Consider the following 15966-nt stretch of genomic DNA (forward strand, 5'->3'; position numbering starts at 1 on the left):
GAGTGCTAAGACAGCCTCAAATGACCCACAATGATTTTTAAAGCGTAAGTTGTGTAGAGAATTTGAAAATGTAACAGTACTATACCATTACACACAGTTGTGTCTATGACCTATAGTAACATATTTATTTACTCGTGGATTTAAGGTCAACTTGAATTGATTTGTACATGGCCCAGTAGATATATAATGAGTCCAGCCTGCTCTCACTGTTACTCTATAAGCTAAGTCTGTCCTTCAGTCTTGATCCGTAGTTGTGACAACAACCCGCGTCATTTTAAAATTTCTTTACACCGATCGTTTTTGGATCTCTATATATGTATACTACCAGCGAGAAACAAGCTTCTTTTTTTTTACGTCTTTGTAATCGCGAATAATGCAGTGATAATTTGAGCTAGGTGAATGATTTGTTTATGACCTAAAGAAATAACCTTAATCCGAGCTTAATAAGTCTTCATATTTAACTCTTCTAGGCGGGACAAGTATATCACTATAGTCCCACGTTTCTGGTCTAAATGAAATACTCCAGCTTAAATTCAACTGATGATGATGGCAGGTTCCATTAAAGTGAAATATATATGCATTTAAAAGACAAAAAATTCAAGAAGTAAAAAGTCTCAATCGTGCTCGTTCAGTCGCTTTAACAGAATATGGAAATGCAACAATTGTCGGGATATACAAGAAATGGTCCATATGTATTCATCATATGCATGTGTAACAGGCTAACACTCCTAACAGCGTAAGAAATAATAGACGCAATATACATAAAACTACGAAAAACATTTTTTTTGTTTTAAAAAGATAGGAGAGGAAACAAAGTGTATGAGAATAGAGCGACATTGAAGATTCATTTTCAAGCCAGATCTTGTCTTGGAACTCTCTTATCCCAACCTTTGCCTTTAGCTTCTCGACCAGCTATTCCATTAATTTTCACACTTGTCTCTTTGCTTCCCTCTTACATACTTATCCTCCTCTATTAATTATTTTTTGGAGCCATCGTCAACGTTTTGTTTTACTAGAATACATTATTCGCAATTTATTAATTATTGTCACTATCATTCGAACATCCACAATTTCTTTTAGACAAAATAATAGAGATATAAAACCGTCCAAAACATGTTGTAACCTATTTTACTCATTGGACAAACAAATTATCATTAGAGCTACCTAAACTCTCTTAATATCTTAGTAATATACTCAATTATTCGAAAAAAAGAAAAAAATACTACTTAATTTTATATCTTTGTATACATAGGGATATAAAAGTTGACTGCAAAAAAAAATGGAGGAGGGGTTAATTGTATTGTATTGGTCCCCCATCCCATGATCCAGCCAGTAAATACAATTCTAGGGCAACCAACCATCCACGTGTACCCTCAAACTCTACAACCTGTAAATTCATTTGTTGTATCTTAAAATTATAATAGTACCACCAAAAATTCGACATTTTCTTTTTATTGAATCCGAAATCATACTATAGACAACAAATCTAGCCTACACAAAGTTGGGAATTTTGAGAATCTTTTAACTTTGTAATGGACTTGATGATGTTATCCCATGTGAATCACACATGCTCTCATGATTTATCATGTGTAGTATTAGAGGCTAAGAAGATAACTCTTCAATACAAATGATTTAAATATATAAATCGAATATACACCTAAACAAAATTGATTAGGTAAACATAATCAAGATTAATCAAAATGCATGAATAATAAACCTCTATATGGCTAACCCAATGTAGGTCTCTTTTGTAGTTTACCAAGGGGAGTATCATTTATCAACAAAAAGAGGTCCCAAGTTAACTTCATTGTTACAAGAAATACACTTACTCCTTGTAAAGTCTGTGATGTATAAACATTTTTCTAAAACAAAAGAAAACAAAAAAAGAAAGGTCACTTTTTAGTTTTTTGGAAATCCCCAAATAATGGTTTTTTGTTTTTATACTTTTAGACGCAAATACAGAGAGAAAGAGACAGGATCCCCATTTTCGTTAATGGACAATAACAATTAAAATACCATTTACAATTTTGCAATTTTTTGTATCTAAAAAAACAAAAATATTAAGGTTTTTTTTTTTAATTTGTTGACAACAAATTATTTAGCTTCAACAAATCAAATCGGTCTCATAGCCCAGAGTCCAGAGTCCAGAGTCCAGAGTCTCTCTCTCTGTCTCTCTAAAAGAAAGACAAAAGGAAAAAGAAAAGAATGTTTCGTCGCAATCATCATCATCAACATCTTCGTCTTCTTCTCTGAACGACTTCTACACTACTACTTACCCACTACGAGAGAGCTTGGAAGAGTGTGGTGGTGGCGTGACTCTGTTTTTAGAGAATATGGGAGGTGTGACTTCTTCAATGGCCGCCAAGTTAGCTTTTTTTCCGCCGAATCCGCCGTCGTACAAGCTTATCAGAGATGAGACGACGGACCTTCTTCTCATGAACCCTTTTCCCCATCGAGAAAATGTCGATATTTTGCGGCTGCCCACGCGCCGAGGCACCGAGATCGTGGCCATGTACATCAGGTACCCTATGGCCGGCACTACTCTTCTCTATTCTCATGGTAATGCTGCCGACATCGGTCAGATGTATGAGCTCTTCATCGAGCTTAGTATTCACCTCCGCGTCAATCTTATGGGGTTAGTTCCCTTCTTTTTCTCTATTTGTATCTTTTTGCCCAGATCAGATTTTTTTTTTTCTTTCTATATTTAGCTCAGCTCTGTTCTGCTTTCTGGGTTTGTGCAAAGTAGTTGATTCAAAGCTTCAAGATGCAAAATTGGCAAAACTTATTACTGAGATTTGGTTGACTGAAAGTTTAGGATTTTACTGGAAGAGTATAGCTTTTTTTTTTTGTTAAGGGAGATTTTTGTCGCTAGGGTTTGTTCTAAATCGGGATCTCTACTACTCCTAGAGACAAAAAAAAAAGTAGTTTTTGAGGTTGAGATGTTTGAGTTTTGATTGTTGACATCAAGTAGTCATGGGATAAGTTTTTCCATTTCTAGAAATTCAAGATCTGTTTCTACCAATGAACCTGAATATAGTAGGATTTACTTCATAAGTTTACAGTTTCCATCTTATAACATGGGAAAATCATTTGAATATGCTGTGGTGTTTTGCAGGTATGACTATTCAGGGTATGGCCAATCATCAGGGAAGGTGAGTTACTACAGATCTCAAAGCTTTCTTTAGTTCTGTGATTCAACTGTTTGGTCCATTTCTACACCGTGAACATATATATCCTGTTTTGTTGCAGCCCACCGAACAAAATACTTATGCTGATATTGAGGCTGCTTACAAATGTCTTGAAGAGAATTATGGGGCAAAGCAGGAGAATATTATCCTCTATGGTCAATCTGTTGGTAGTGGTCCAACGGTCGATCTAGCTGCGCGTTTGCCTCGACTTAGAGCTTCCATTCTTCATAGTCCAATTCTTTCTGGGCTTAGAGTTATGTATCCTGTTAAGCGAACTTATTGGTTTGACATATACAAGGTAATATACAATACCCTTTTGATTTTTATACATAGTGTTGCTTATAAACGTTCTGCCTCCTTGACTTCGTTTTGTTTGATCTTTTTCAGAACATTGACAAAATTACACTGGTGAGGTGTCCTGTCCTCGTCATTCATGTAAGTTTCCGAGATCGAAGTTTATTCATTGGTATATTTGAGTTAACCAAGTTCTAGGCTGAGCAGTTTGTCGTGCAAGATCCATTCATTCCTTCTCAGTATTAGTTTTAATTATGGTCAAACCTTTTATGTTTGCAGGGAACAGCGGATGATGTGGTTGACTTCTCACATGGGAAGCAGCTTTGGGAACTTTGCCAAGAGAAATATGAACCGCTATGGCTCAAAGGTGGAAACCATTGTGATCTTGAACTCTTTCCAGAATACATTGGCCATCTCAAGAAGTTCGTGTGCGCTGTGGAGAAATCCACATCGAAAAGAAACAGTTCTTTCTCAAGAAGAAGCATGGAAGGGTGTGAACAACCTCCTCGGCATAGTGTAGATGCCCCAAGGAAGAGTAAGGACGGACGAGAAAAACCAAGGAAAAGCATAGACAGACTAAGGTTTCAGGGATACAAGTTGAGCCACATAGAGAAACCGGAGAAGCTGAAGGTTCCATTTGAGGAAATGGAGAGGTCGAGGAGAAGCGTGGACATATACAGAGATAAGTCTCAGCCGATGGAGAGAGCACGTAAGAGCGTGGATTGGTTGGACAGAAGTCGAGCAACGGAATGAAAGTGGGGTTTGATGTCAAGATTGTATTTGAATGTGTCGTTCAATTTATTGGGGTGTGTGTTTTGTATTGTAGTTTTGTATGTCAAGTTCAAATACAACAGGAAAATAGATTTAACCAATTCGGTAACTTTCTGACCGTTTCCAACACTACACTTTTGACTGTTTTTTTTTNTTTTTTTTTTTTTTTTCTGGTTGTTCTTGACTTCTTGTTCAAACTTGAAGTGTAATATCCTGCAAATAAGAAGCTTGGAAAGTTGGAAACCAACCAACAATAGTCAATCAATACCTACCGAGTCATTCCACCCTCAGCACGGAATCTTGCATTCAATTTGATATTTGATATAGCCAAGGTGGAAGATATTCGTATAGGCGATGACTATGTGGATGTGGAACTTTTAAATCCCACCACAGTTCTGATGTGTATTGGTGTTGATCTGATATCTCTTGTCAACATAACGTGAATCAGGTCTCTTCCGCGAGATTCGGTGATTACGCATACCCGGCGGTAATCATCCTCTACTTGTGGCTCTTTCATTGATTCTCTAATAATCACAAATTTAATTTTTACTTACCTATGTGAGAAAATTGTTACATCTTTGTACTGATTATTAGGGTTCTTAATCTGGGTTAAAGTTTACTTTTACGAGAGGACAACAGTGGTAAATTTACTACGCTTTTCTAATTTCGAGATTTATATGTATAATATGTGGATGTATGTACGATGTGTTACATTAATAATAATATTTGTTTTCCTGCAGTTGGGTTATTGGTGTTGATGGATTCGACACGTCTCTTCCTGCGGATGATATCAAGAAGGCGTTGAAGGATCACTTCCGTTCATGTGGAGTTATCCTTAATGTTGAATTCCCCGGACTCAACTGGTTTGTTTTGTTTTTTTCTTTCTTTGCGGTGACAAAACCTTTTAAGCTGGAACGAAACCAGTTTGTGAAATGTCTTTTTTTGTTTGTTTTGTTTTGTTTTGTTAACAGTCCTGCTTCTGTTATTATCGTCGGAGATGACGTAAATGACAAGGCCTCGGAAAATAACGGAAGTGAAGTGGGAGGACGGAAACTATTGTTACTGCTAAGGTTTGGCTAGTGGTGAAAATATTGGATGTTCCTTTTGCCTAATAAGATGACTGACGAAGAGGAGTCAGCTCTGCTCTTTGGTGTTTTCAGATCGTGATACACTGCAACCTTTTACCCTTTTGTTTCTTTCTTATGACTTGTGTGTGGCCCTCTAGGATTTTCTTCTGGATGTTGTTTAAGTAAGCCCACTGTCTATGACGTTTGTTTGTGAATGATAAAAGTAAGCCCAATAGTCGTTATCTACTATGGCCTGTTTGATTAGATGATTTTACATCTATTCCAGTGACCGATAATGGTGCCTTGCCTTCCAGGCTTTATATTAAGTACACATCATATATAATACTTCAGGATAGTAGAATAGGTGCGCGGAGTACAACAAACCAGTATCGCATACTAGACAGTTCAATTGATTGATCAGCAAAAAATCAACGTTGTTGTTTTTTTTTTTTTTGCTTGTATTTCTTCATCAATTTCATGGAACATAGTCTCTGACAGACTTGATCTATTCCCTGCACTGATGCCATGATATGCTATGTAAATGGATGATATCGGATACATAATCTTCTCTATGTTCTTTAGATTTAGCTTACTTAACATTCTCATATGTCTTATAACACGCCTATCTAATTCCTTTCCGATGCGTCAGAAAGTATATGCTCAAGAAGTCCATATTGTCATGATATCCACCTTGTGAAGAGTTACACTTGTCATTACATTATTCACTTCACTTGAATTACTGATGAGCTGACTAGGAACAAACTTACATGTTCCTCATTGGTTCTGTAAATCCAAGATAATGTGCAGTCATAGACCTATTAATAGGTAGGATATTACCAACCAGATCGCCAACACCTAGCGCACACAACCTTAGCCTTCCTTTACATCCATTATAGCGAGTCACATCATGCTCCAACTGCCATAATACATTAAATAAAAACCAGTTAATTCTAAGAGAAAACAAGTTCGTAACAATTTAAAGATTTTCTACATATCCTAAGAGAAGCTCTCGGAGCTCATTTCACCATGGCTAGGAACAATGACAACTTTGTTACTCATAGCCAGAGAAACCAGCACACTATGAATATCTCTAATCTTTCTAATTATAATATCTATAATTGATAGACACCAAAGCTTGAAATCAGTAGTCATTAGGTCATTAATACTGCAACCTCTATGAACCTTTTTAGCCAGATCACCAATTAGCTCCATGAGAGCGATATCAATGTACATGGCAACATCTTCGACATCAGTAGCATACTCAAAGCTATTTTCAAAAAAACTCTGATTTTATAACATTTTGAAAATGGTCTTTTGATTTGCATCAATTATCTCGAACAATATTTATCTCCGTAAATGAATCTAAATAATATGTAAAATTTATTATGTTTTTCTGAGTGGAAAGACTATTGGGGTAGCTTATAAAGCTAAAAATAAAGCAACAATTGGGAACAATTTTTGTACCAATTTTAAAATTTGAAAGATAATTATTTAAAAGGAATAACATATTAATGTAATATAAAATATTAAATAATCATTTCAGTCAATAAGGCACTAACTATTTATTAAAGTATATAAATGAATAATTACAAAATATTACATATTTTTCATATTAATTACAAATCCACGCAAGTGAATATAAACTAATACATGAATATAAACTAGTTACGAAGCTATATTCTAAGAGAAAGCATATTTATAATTAGGTACAATTTATAGATACAATTCAAACTTTTTTTACATAACTTCATAAAAGGAGCTTTGAGAACAAAAACTTATCCATTTGACTATAGCTAGAAACAATGAGATTCTTGTTACTCAAAACCATACTAATACTTTTTCAATTATAATATCTATAACTCTAGGACACCGGAGCTTGGAATCCAACAAATGATACGGAAAGCAAAAAAAAAATACTTTGGTAGCAAGCATATTGGCTTGAGATAGGTTGGCACAAATGTGATTCTAATAAAGAGTCACATTAACAAGAAACTAATTATTGATTAATTTGCGGGATGATTAGGTAAACAGTAAAGACAATTATTGAAATACCAAATTTTTTTTGTCTTCTATAATTCAAGATCTGTTATTTTCTATCTGTTTCTGGAGGCAAGTATTGAAATACCCAAAATGTAGTTCTTTGATGTTATATGTCATAGATTTGGTTTCTTGGACTAGAACGTTATGTTTTTCAGCCGTATCTTACTTAAAAAAATGAACCTGATTTTAATTTCATAAGCGATGACTTGTGAATGTGGATCTTTATGGGCTCTGGGCCGAACTTTTAAATCCCATCACAATTCTGATGTGGAGCCGGTTTATGTACCTCCAATCGAATTATGAAACCAAATGAGGCGGTCCCGAACCGAGTCGGGTTAACTGGTTCAGTAAAAGCCAAAATAGATCACTCGGTCCAATAATCCCGAAACTGAGAGAGAGACTAATCTTTTCTTCTTTTGTCTCTCTGTTGATGCGCAAACGCGAAGAAGAAGATTATCTTCTCAGTCACTACTCACTGCTGGAACCTAATGGAGTCTTTATCTCTTCCCGTTCTAAATCCTCTATTAGCTTCTCGTTCCAATCTTTTTAGAAACCAGAGCTCGAGGATGACCTCTCCACTTAATAATTTCCCCAGAGGATGCAGCACATCCCTTTCCACTGTTCGCCGCCTTGTAAGTTGATTCTCCATTTTGCTTTTTATGGCTTTATATCGTTGCTGTAATGAGGAAGTAAAAAACATATGTGTTTTGCTTTGTTTTAGAGAGTAGGTGTTGTTAAGATGCAAGCTGTTGATGAAGATATTGATCTTAAGCAAATGAGAGACATGGCTGCTGCTAAAAAGCGTTGGGATGGTTTGGTAATAATCTGAATCAACCCTTGTTCACATTTCTCCATCTATATAGATTATAGATGGTTCATGGGTTTCATTAAATTTATTGTTTTGATTTTAGTTAAGGGAAGGAAAAGTGAAGCTTCTTACACCAAGAGAAGCAGGCTATGCTATTTCTCTTTCAAACAAACCTCTTCTTGATGTCCGCCCCTCTAGCGAGCGCAACAAGGTACATTGATAGATGGATTTTGGATTATTAGACTCCTTGCTATCCATAGATGATGATTCTCCACCTTCACCTTTGGATTTTCATGTTATGTGCATAGAATTTGATTCATGTATCTCACCTTAGCATGTCGTGTTCTTTAGTTAGTTCTTGCTCCTTGCCCACTGTCACTGTTTCACAGAATATACTCTTGGATTATAGTGTTTCACTGAGGTAATTGTTCTTCATTGTTTTTTCCGTTCACTTTTTTTCTAAAGGCATGGGTTAAAGGCTCCACCTGGGTTCCTATCTTCGACAATGATGACAACCTTGACGCTGGAACTCTTTCCAAAAAAGTCACCAGTTTTGCTATGGGTACCTTTTCACCATTTTCACCTATTGAATCTAGGGATATCGAATCAACTCCTTTCTTTATCTTTATCTTTGCAATGTATATTATCCTCTAATCCCACCTAGGATAGAGACTGTAACTTGGGATACACCCATTTTATAAACTTTTTGCGGAGATTTCACCATGTTTTTGCTTCTACAGGGGGATGGTGGAGTGGTGCACCTACGTTATCTTTTAATAGGTATGTCTGCGATGTTAAGCTGACTTTTGCCTTATGACATACTTATTTGCTTCTTGTTTTTATCTTTTCGTTTGTAGGTTCTTTTTGTCAAAGGTTGAAGAGAAATTCCCAAAAGAAGCAGAGCTGATTGTTGCTTGCCAAAAAGGATTGAGGTACTTGATGATACAAGCAACAGGCTTCTTGAATGCTAAGGGACTCACTGCTCCTTACTAAGTAGAATGTTTTAAATATGTGGTTACTTTTATGAAATCATGAATAAGTGGCTGGTTAGGTTCTCTGCCTATGTATTATACTATAAGGGGGGAATGGAAGAAGTAATATTATCAAATGGTTTTAGTTTTGTGAAAGAAAAATTAGTTTATATTGAGAGTTAGTATAAAGTGAATCACTGGGTTCAGAATGTTGGATGATCGTCATATATACGTGACTCGAAAACTTGTTATTGTCAGATCCTTAGCTGCTTGCGAGCTGCTTCGTAATGCAGGGTATGAGAATCTTTTCTGGGTACAAGGCGGTTTGGAATCCGCTCAAGACGAGGTTATGCAATTGTTTCAAACTTTGTGTTTTGTGCTTTTGGATATTTCAGTTTCATTTTAGAATTGGAAAGTCTACAACATCGATAACTAATTCATTCATTATGTGATAGCAGGATCTAGTCACAGAAGGTGTTCAACCCTTGAAGCTTGCTGGGATTGGAGGTTTTTCAGAGTTCCTTGGGTAAGTCTCTCTTTTGCTTCTCAGACTTTCTTATACCTTGAAAAGTAATGGTTTGAAAGACTTTCTTGTTTGAAGTGACTCTAAGTCAATGGACTAGCTATCTTGTACATCATATGCAGGATTTGGCATTTTATTCATGTATCCTCTTTTGCTTGCAGTTGGACAGACCAGCAAAGAGCTCAAGCTGCCAAAGAAGGTTGGGGCTACCGTTTAGTATATACTGCGCGTCTGGTGAGTTTTGTGAATCAAAATCTTTTGTAGATTTTGTAAACCATATTCCTCATGAGTCATGACTGCTGATCTCATGTCATGTCATATATGTAGTTTGGAGTTATTCTGGCAGCCGATGCCTTGTTCGTTGGTGCTCAGCAATTAGGCCATTATATTCAGGAGTTAAGAGGCCATTAGGATATCTCCATCTGGTTTATACTTCTCTTCAAAAGAAACTGTAAATCCTGTTGTGTTGAAAAGAGTAGTTTTTGAAGTATGCTCGAATAGTTGGAGTAGTGAAAATAGACATCTTTGATTTCTGAGTATCCGGCGGTAGAATTGACCCTCATTCACATCTAGCTTCATTCAAATGGTTTGTACTGTACCGTTTATCCTATTGGCTATTGCATATTGCATGCACTTGTCAACAAGTCAGCAATGGCCCACAAACACATGTAGAAAAAACCGGTTTACCAGTCTTAATAAGTCATAACTCGCAATTAAGACATGTATTGCAGTGTTTAAACTTTGATTAAACCAAAGAGACTCCGGTTTATATTCTATTGTAACAGTCATTGTTGACAAAGTAAATACCATAATTTAGAACGGAAAAAAGTGCGGTCAATTAAGTAAAAATAGTATTGGATTTGGAATATTCGATCCGGGTAAAAAGCGAGGATTAGAAATACCGAGCGAACTAAGAATGCGTGTCGTTTGAAGAGAAATAAGAAGCACTCCTTGTAGTTTCCTCTTTTGGAAAGTGGAAGAGCATATTCCTATTCCCAATCAATAATTGAGACAGACAACTCAACTCTGGTTAAATCCAGCGCAGTTACAACTAACCCTAGTTACATAGGGTGCTGACACGTGGACGGTGGAGATGTGTTCTGACTGCTTCTCTATCGCAAATTCGCAAATAGGCTCTAGTTAAAAACTAGGGTTAGGACACTTTTCGATTCTGTTTACCCCCAAAAAAAGCTTTCGTCATCGCCGTTTTGGCTTTCTGAAAAAACAATCACCACCGATTATAATTTTGTTTTTCTGAGATTATGGAGATGGAGCGCGTGCATGAGTTTCCTCATACTCACATGGATCGTCGTCCCAGGAAGAGAGCGCGTCTCGGTTGGGATGTGTTGCCTTCTGCAACCAAGGTATAATTTTTTTTATCTCCTCCTTGTTTATCCATGGTTCCAATTTTGTGTTTGATTCCTTTGATTTGATTTAAACTTGAAGATGGTTTGATTATTTGTTTTTTTTTTTGTCGATTCTGATGGATCTGTGATTTCAGTTATTTGTTTGTTTGTCAATTATTCACTTTTTGAAGATACCAAATTTTGTGTGATTAGGTTAATTTCTTGTGAGAATTTGGTGGTGTTGTACCTGTTCAGATCTATATAAACTTTTGTCTATCCATGAATTATTTTAGATGTCAGTGTGTGGTTAGGTTCAACTTTTTTTTTGCTGTGGTATGTTTTGTTTCTAGTTTTTTTTGTTTGTAGATGGTGAACAAATTTTGATCTGATGGATAATGATTTGTGAATTTGGATGTAGATTTTTGTGTCTTTCCCTCTCCAATGCTATAACTTCTATCAGTTTCACTCAGAACAAATGATTATTTCTCAAGAATAGATAAATTGATGCACTTTGAAAGTACCCTAATTGTTTGGATTTAGATATTTCCCTTTAGGTATTAAGAACGTATAGAATATGACTCAAAACATGTTAGCGTAGAAGGATAGTGGCAGGTTTTCATCTGTCTGTTATGGTACATGGATATGTGTAGGCTCAGGTAGGAATGTTTTGTGGGCAAGAGATTGGAAATATATCAAGCTTTGCATCCTCCGGAGCTCCTACAGACAATAGTAGCTCTTCTATTTGTGTTAAGGCTGTGGCTCGAAATGGTTCGCCCCCATGGCGAGAAGATGACAAGGATGGACATTACATGTTTGAACTGGGAGATGACTTAACCCCACGCTGTAATCTCACTTTTCCATTACCAAGAGCTGTTTTGATAATCCTGAAGCTACCTTTAAATATATATCTCTAGATTTTTTTTTTCAATGGCTTTTTTTGTTAAACTCTAGATGTTGTGGTGAACCTTGTGTTAATTTTTTTTGATTTCATTATTCTGATTGCTCTGTTCTTTTCTTGTTTCGCAGATAAAATNGATATTTCCCTTTAGGTATTAAGAACGTATAGAATATGACTCAAAACATGTTAGCGTAGAAGGATAGTGGCAGGGTTTCATCTGTCTGTTATGGTACATGGATATGTGTAGGCTCAGGTAGGAATGTTTTGTGGGCAAGAGATTGGAAATATATCAAGCTTTGCATCCTCCGGAGCTCCTACAGACAATAGTAGCTCTTCTATTTGTGTTAAGGCTGTGGCTCGAAATGGTTCGCCCCCATGGCGAGAAGATGACAAGGATGGACATTACATGTTTGAACTGGGAGATGACTTAACCCCACGCTGTAATCTCACTTTTCCATTACCAAGAGCTGTTTTGATAATCCTGAAGCTACCTTTAAATATATATCTCTAGATTTTTTTTTTCAATGGCTTTTTTTGTTAAACTCTAGATGTTGTGGTGAACCTTGTGTTAATTTTTTTTGATTTCATTATTCTGATTGCTCTGTTCTTTTCTTGTTTCGCAGATAAAATCTATAGCAAAATGGGAGAAGGTATGAATTTTTGGTTGTTGTATGAGTTATCTTGTGTTTTTTCACATGTCCCATTATAGTACTCATATCTTATTCGAACGTTACTTAAATTGTCCTTGTAGGTACCTTTGGTCAAGTGCTAGAATGTTGGGACAGGGAGAGGAAGGAAATGGTGGCTGTCAAGATTGTCCGTGGTGTGAAGAAATACCGCGAGGCTGCTATGATTGAAATTGAAATGCTTCAACAGCTTGGTAAACATGACAAAGGTGGTAATCGGTGAGTTACTTTTCATCATGCATTAGAATCTGATAGAGTCGGACATGGTTTATCAAATTCTTTTTTTTGCAAAGGTTAAATCAGTTTATTCCTTGCAGTTGTGTACAAATTCGGAACTGGTTTGACTATCGTAACCATATCTGTATTGTAAGTATTTTAGTCAATTTTGTGATGGCTATGATTTTCCCCGGTTTGGGAAATAGTTGGGGTTAAATTTAAATGGTTGCAACAGGTATTTGAGAAGCTTGGATCAAGTTTATACGATTTTCTTCGGAAAAACAACTATCGCTCCTTTCCCATTGATCTTGTCCGTGAGATTGGCTGGCAACTCTTGGAATGTGTAGCATGTGTGTAGTCTTTGCAGTCTTTTCAATCAATCTGCATGCTCTTGCATTTTCATCTGAGTTTTGCTTGTTATTGTGATGGTTACCACATAAGTTTCTGAATTTTAGCTCTTTCCGTTTCTTAAGGCATTTTCCTTGTTTATTTTTGTCTGATTTTGCAGTTATGCATGACTTGCGCATGATTCATACCGACCTTAAACCAGAAAATATTCTGTTAGTCTCCTCGGACTATGTGAAAATTCCTGAGTACAAGGTATATATTGAATTTACTTATGTGTGACTATAATGTTGCCAACTAGTTAAGTGCTAAAGGACTTTGTTGTGTTTTTTGTTGCAGGGCTCCCGATTACAAAGGGATCTGTGCTATAAAAGAGTGCCTAAATCAAGTGCAATAAAGGTGATTGATTTTGGTAGCACAACTTATGAGCGTCAGGACCAAACCTACATTGTATCTACCAGACATTATAGGGCACAAGAAGTGATTTTAGGTGAGTTGCTGTTGTAAAATAAGTCATTGAAATCTCTAGATTCTGTTAAACTATATTACAAACTGATGGAGAAACATGGCCTTGTGTGCAGGTCTTGGCTGGAGTTATCCATGTGATGTTTGGAGTATTGGATGTATCATAGTGGAACTGTGCACGGTATGTGTTTGAACCAGTTCATTCTTAATGTTAAATGGGAATTTACTCCTTTTTTGTGTGTTTAATTGAAGTTTTGAGTTTTGCAGGGAGAAGCATTGTTTCAAACACATGAAAATCTGGAGCATCTAGCGATGATGGAGCGTGTTCTTGGGTCGTTCCCTCAACAAATGTTGAAGAAAGTGGAGTGAGTTGAATCAAACATTTGCCCCGAAGTGATGTATATATGGTCGGGTGTTTAACTATTATTTCTTGTGTTGTGTGATAAAGTCGGCACTCAGAGAAATATGTGAGAAGAGGTCGTTTGGATTGGCCTGATGGAGCCACCTCAAGAGACAGCTTGAAAGCAGTATTGAAGCTTCCTCGGCTTCAGGTTCGTCAAGTTTTGTATTTGAATTTGATTTGGAGAAGCGATTCTTTGTGTTTACAAATGGTCCTGTATGTGTTGTTGCAGAATCTGATAATGCAACATGTAGACCACTCGGCGGGAGAATTGATAAATATGTTGCAAGGACTTCTTCGATTTGATCCATCAGAGAGACTAACCGCTCGTGAAGCCTTGAGACATCCTTTTTTCACTAGGAGGAGATGACAGGCTCTTGAGGAGTGTAAATAGAGTAAGATATGTATGATTGTAGTAAAAGCCTTTACAAAAGGTCTTACCTCAACAACCCCACGAATTCTGATATTAATTAAACAAAAATGCTTAGATCGCTCTTTTTAAAGTGATATGCAATTGTTTGTCTATCTTGTAAACTTGATTTTTTTAAATTGTAAGTTTTAATTTTCGACCACAAAATCTAAGAGATGCGTTGGTACGACTCTTATTACTGCAAATAACACCAAGCAAGCTAGAGCGAATGTACAATATGTCTAAGATGCAACAATGATTGAAAATCTTACTTATACTGGATATACAATGTTGTATGAGTAAGTTCGCAATATAAATAAAACTCAGAAAGACCAAAAACTACCATTATCAAAATTTACGGGGAGTTTAGTTGTCGATAAGAAACAGCATGTACTTTTTGTAAGGAGTAAGAAAACTGCACCTCTTTTCCCTGATTCCGCTCACCTCTGCTCGTTCCCTTATCCAATCCTCGCTCCATCGTAACCCATAATGTTTTTGATTTTTTTCCATAAGACTTGCGTTTTCTTTCACGATCTATACGCCGAGATAGAGCATTGGGTCTACGATGAAGCCATGTGGGTGCTTGTTGTTTGAGCTGTCCCACATGTTGAGGAAGAACACTAATGAGTTGCTGTGGCTGGCTTGTGTTTCTTTGACTGATCAGTTTGTTCACGAGAGGTTGACTGATGAAAGATACCAAGCTGCGGTTATGGAAGCTTGAACAACACATCAATAGCTCAGGAAACATTGATAAGATCACTTGTGTTACTCTGAACCAAGATCCGAGCACCAGATCGACTGCTCAAGAATCTCTTATGAAGAAGACTAGGCTTAGGCTTCTCTCAGGGAGTGGACGTTGTTTGACTCTATGCTTTGTTCCTCATACATTGCGACTTAGTTGAACAAGACATGAAAGTATTTGTTCTATATAGTATATTTAATCTAGGACATGAATGTTTTTGATGGACCAACAATCAATCTCAGACGACAGACAATGGTGTGAAAAAGACTTCATATACTTGAATTACGCTCCTAAAAGTACTCAAATTTTGTGTCTAAGTGATATGATCCTAAATTACATGGGCCTCTTTCAATGTTATGGAATCTTCATACATAGATTGCAAGTGCATAGTTTTGTTGCGTTAATGCTTAGAGATCAATCACAGAAAATAAATATTTTATAATTAACATTTTACTAGGTAACGTAAGGAGTGAAAAAAAAAACATATGGATTACTAGTTGTGTGTAATGTAATACCAAATTATGGATTGAGATTTAAGTAGGTCTATATGAGATGAATGTTTGTTTTAATATTCTTGACGTTTTTCTTCGTATTTGCGCATAATTTGATATTTCAACTATGGTTGTGTTCGCTATCGAGTTAGAGTTAATGTGTCTAAAATTCTTATTTAACCTTTCATATTTAATGATGTTTGGTATAAATAGTTGTCCAGCATTTAGATACAATGATTCGAATGAGTGATGTGACATCGGATACCAAATTTCTGTATTGGGATCTAAATAGGTTTAATTCATACA

At 36.3% G+C, this 15966-nt stretch overlaps 3 protein-coding genes and 1 long non-coding RNA gene across 7 annotated transcripts; all 4 read left to right on the forward strand.

Annotated features, from left to right (window-relative positions):
* On the forward strand, window positions 2106-4395 carry LOC104717797 (protein ABHD17B-like). Its single transcript, XM_010435425.2, has 5 exons — window positions 2106-2635; window positions 3116-3152; window positions 3250-3486; window positions 3576-3623; window positions 3762-4395. Exons 1-5 carry the CDS (start codon window positions 2334-2336, stop codon window positions 4233-4235), a joined length of 1098 nt encoding a protein of 365 aa, XP_010433727.1. The 5' UTR covers window positions 2106-2333; the 3' UTR covers window positions 4236-4395.
* On the forward strand, window positions 4402-5564 carry LOC104717798. Its single transcript, XR_756299.2, has 4 exons — window positions 4402-4740; window positions 4848-4894; window positions 4994-5116; window positions 5225-5564. It is a non-coding gene; the product is annotated as an uncharacterized LOC104717798 (long non-coding RNA).
* LOC104717799 (rhodanese-like domain-containing protein 11, chloroplastic) lies at window positions 7733-10325 on the forward strand. Its single transcript, XM_010435426.2, has 10 exons — window positions 7733-7992; window positions 8082-8177; window positions 8272-8379; window positions 8634-8730; window positions 8909-8948; window positions 9026-9100; window positions 9398-9485; window positions 9598-9665; window positions 9824-9896; window positions 9990-10325. The coding sequence occupies exons 1-10, from the start codon at window positions 7849-7851 to the stop codon at window positions 10071-10073; spliced, it is 873 nt and encodes a 290-aa protein (XP_010433728.1). The 5' UTR covers window positions 7733-7848; the 3' UTR covers window positions 10074-10325.
* Window positions 10809-14595, forward strand: LOC104717800 (serine/threonine-protein kinase AFC2). Of its 4 annotated transcripts, none has more exons than XM_010435427.2 (12): window positions 10809-11026; window positions 11659-11851; window positions 12530-12556; window positions 12658-12811; window positions 12910-12958; window positions 13044-13158; window positions 13317-13408; window positions 13493-13643; window positions 13735-13799; window positions 13886-13983; window positions 14067-14169; window positions 14251-14595. In XM_010435427.2, the coding sequence occupies exons 1-12, from the start codon at window positions 10925-10927 to the stop codon at window positions 14386-14388; spliced, it is 1287 nt and encodes a 428-aa protein (XP_010433729.1). In that variant the 5' UTR covers window positions 10809-10924; the 3' UTR covers window positions 14389-14595. The 4 variants fall into 4 exon arrangements, with proteins under 4 accessions (XP_010433729.1, XP_010433731.1, XP_010433730.1 ...); XM_010435428.2 differs by lacking the exons at window positions 10809-11026; window positions 11659-11851 and adding exons at window positions 11040-11562; window positions 12058-12346 and having other exon boundaries at window positions 14251-14472; XM_010435429.2 differs by lacking the exon at window positions 11659-11851 and having other exon boundaries at window positions 10907-11026; window positions 14251-14472.

The sequence above is a fragment of the Camelina sativa genome, chromosome 10 (assembly GCF_000633955.1).
Source record: "Camelina sativa cultivar DH55 chromosome 10, Cs, whole genome shotgun sequence".
NCBI lineage: Eukaryota > Viridiplantae > Streptophyta > Magnoliopsida > Brassicales > Brassicaceae > Camelina > Camelina sativa.

Coding starts and splice junctions, on each gene's coding strand:
- LOC104717799 (XM_010435426.2), top strand. CDS start 7,849: ATGGAGTCTTTATCTCTTCCCGTTCTAAATCCTCTATTAGCTTCTCGT. Junction 8,731..8,908: donor AGTCACCAGTTTTGCTATGG/GTACCTTTTCAC, acceptor TTGCTTCTACAG/GGGGATGGTGGAGTGGTGCA. Junction 9,897..9,989: donor TAGTATATACTGCGCGTCTG/GTGAGTTTTGTG, acceptor TCATATATGTAG/TTTGGAGTTATTCTGGCAGC.
- LOC104717797 (XM_010435425.2), top strand. CDS start 2,334: ATGGGAGGTGTGACTTCTTCAATGGCCGCCAAGTTAGCTTTTTTTCCG. Junction 2,636..3,115: donor CTCCGCGTCAATCTTATGGG/GTTAGTTCCCTT, acceptor GGTGTTTTGCAG/GTATGACTATTCAGGGTATG. Junction 3,624..3,761: donor GTCCTGTCCTCGTCATTCAT/GTAAGTTTCCGA, acceptor TTATGTTTGCAG/GGAACAGCGGATGATGTGGT.
- LOC104717800 (XM_010435427.2), top strand. CDS start 10,925: ATGGAGATGGAGCGCGTGCATGAGTTTCCTCATACTCACATGGATCGT. Junction 12,812..12,909: donor CATGACAAAGGTGGTAATCG/GTGAGTTACTTT, acceptor TATTCCTTGCAG/TTGTGTACAAATTCGGAACT. Junction 12,959..13,043: donor ATCGTAACCATATCTGTATT/GTAAGTATTTTA, acceptor TGGTTGCAACAG/GTATTTGAGAAGCTTGGATC.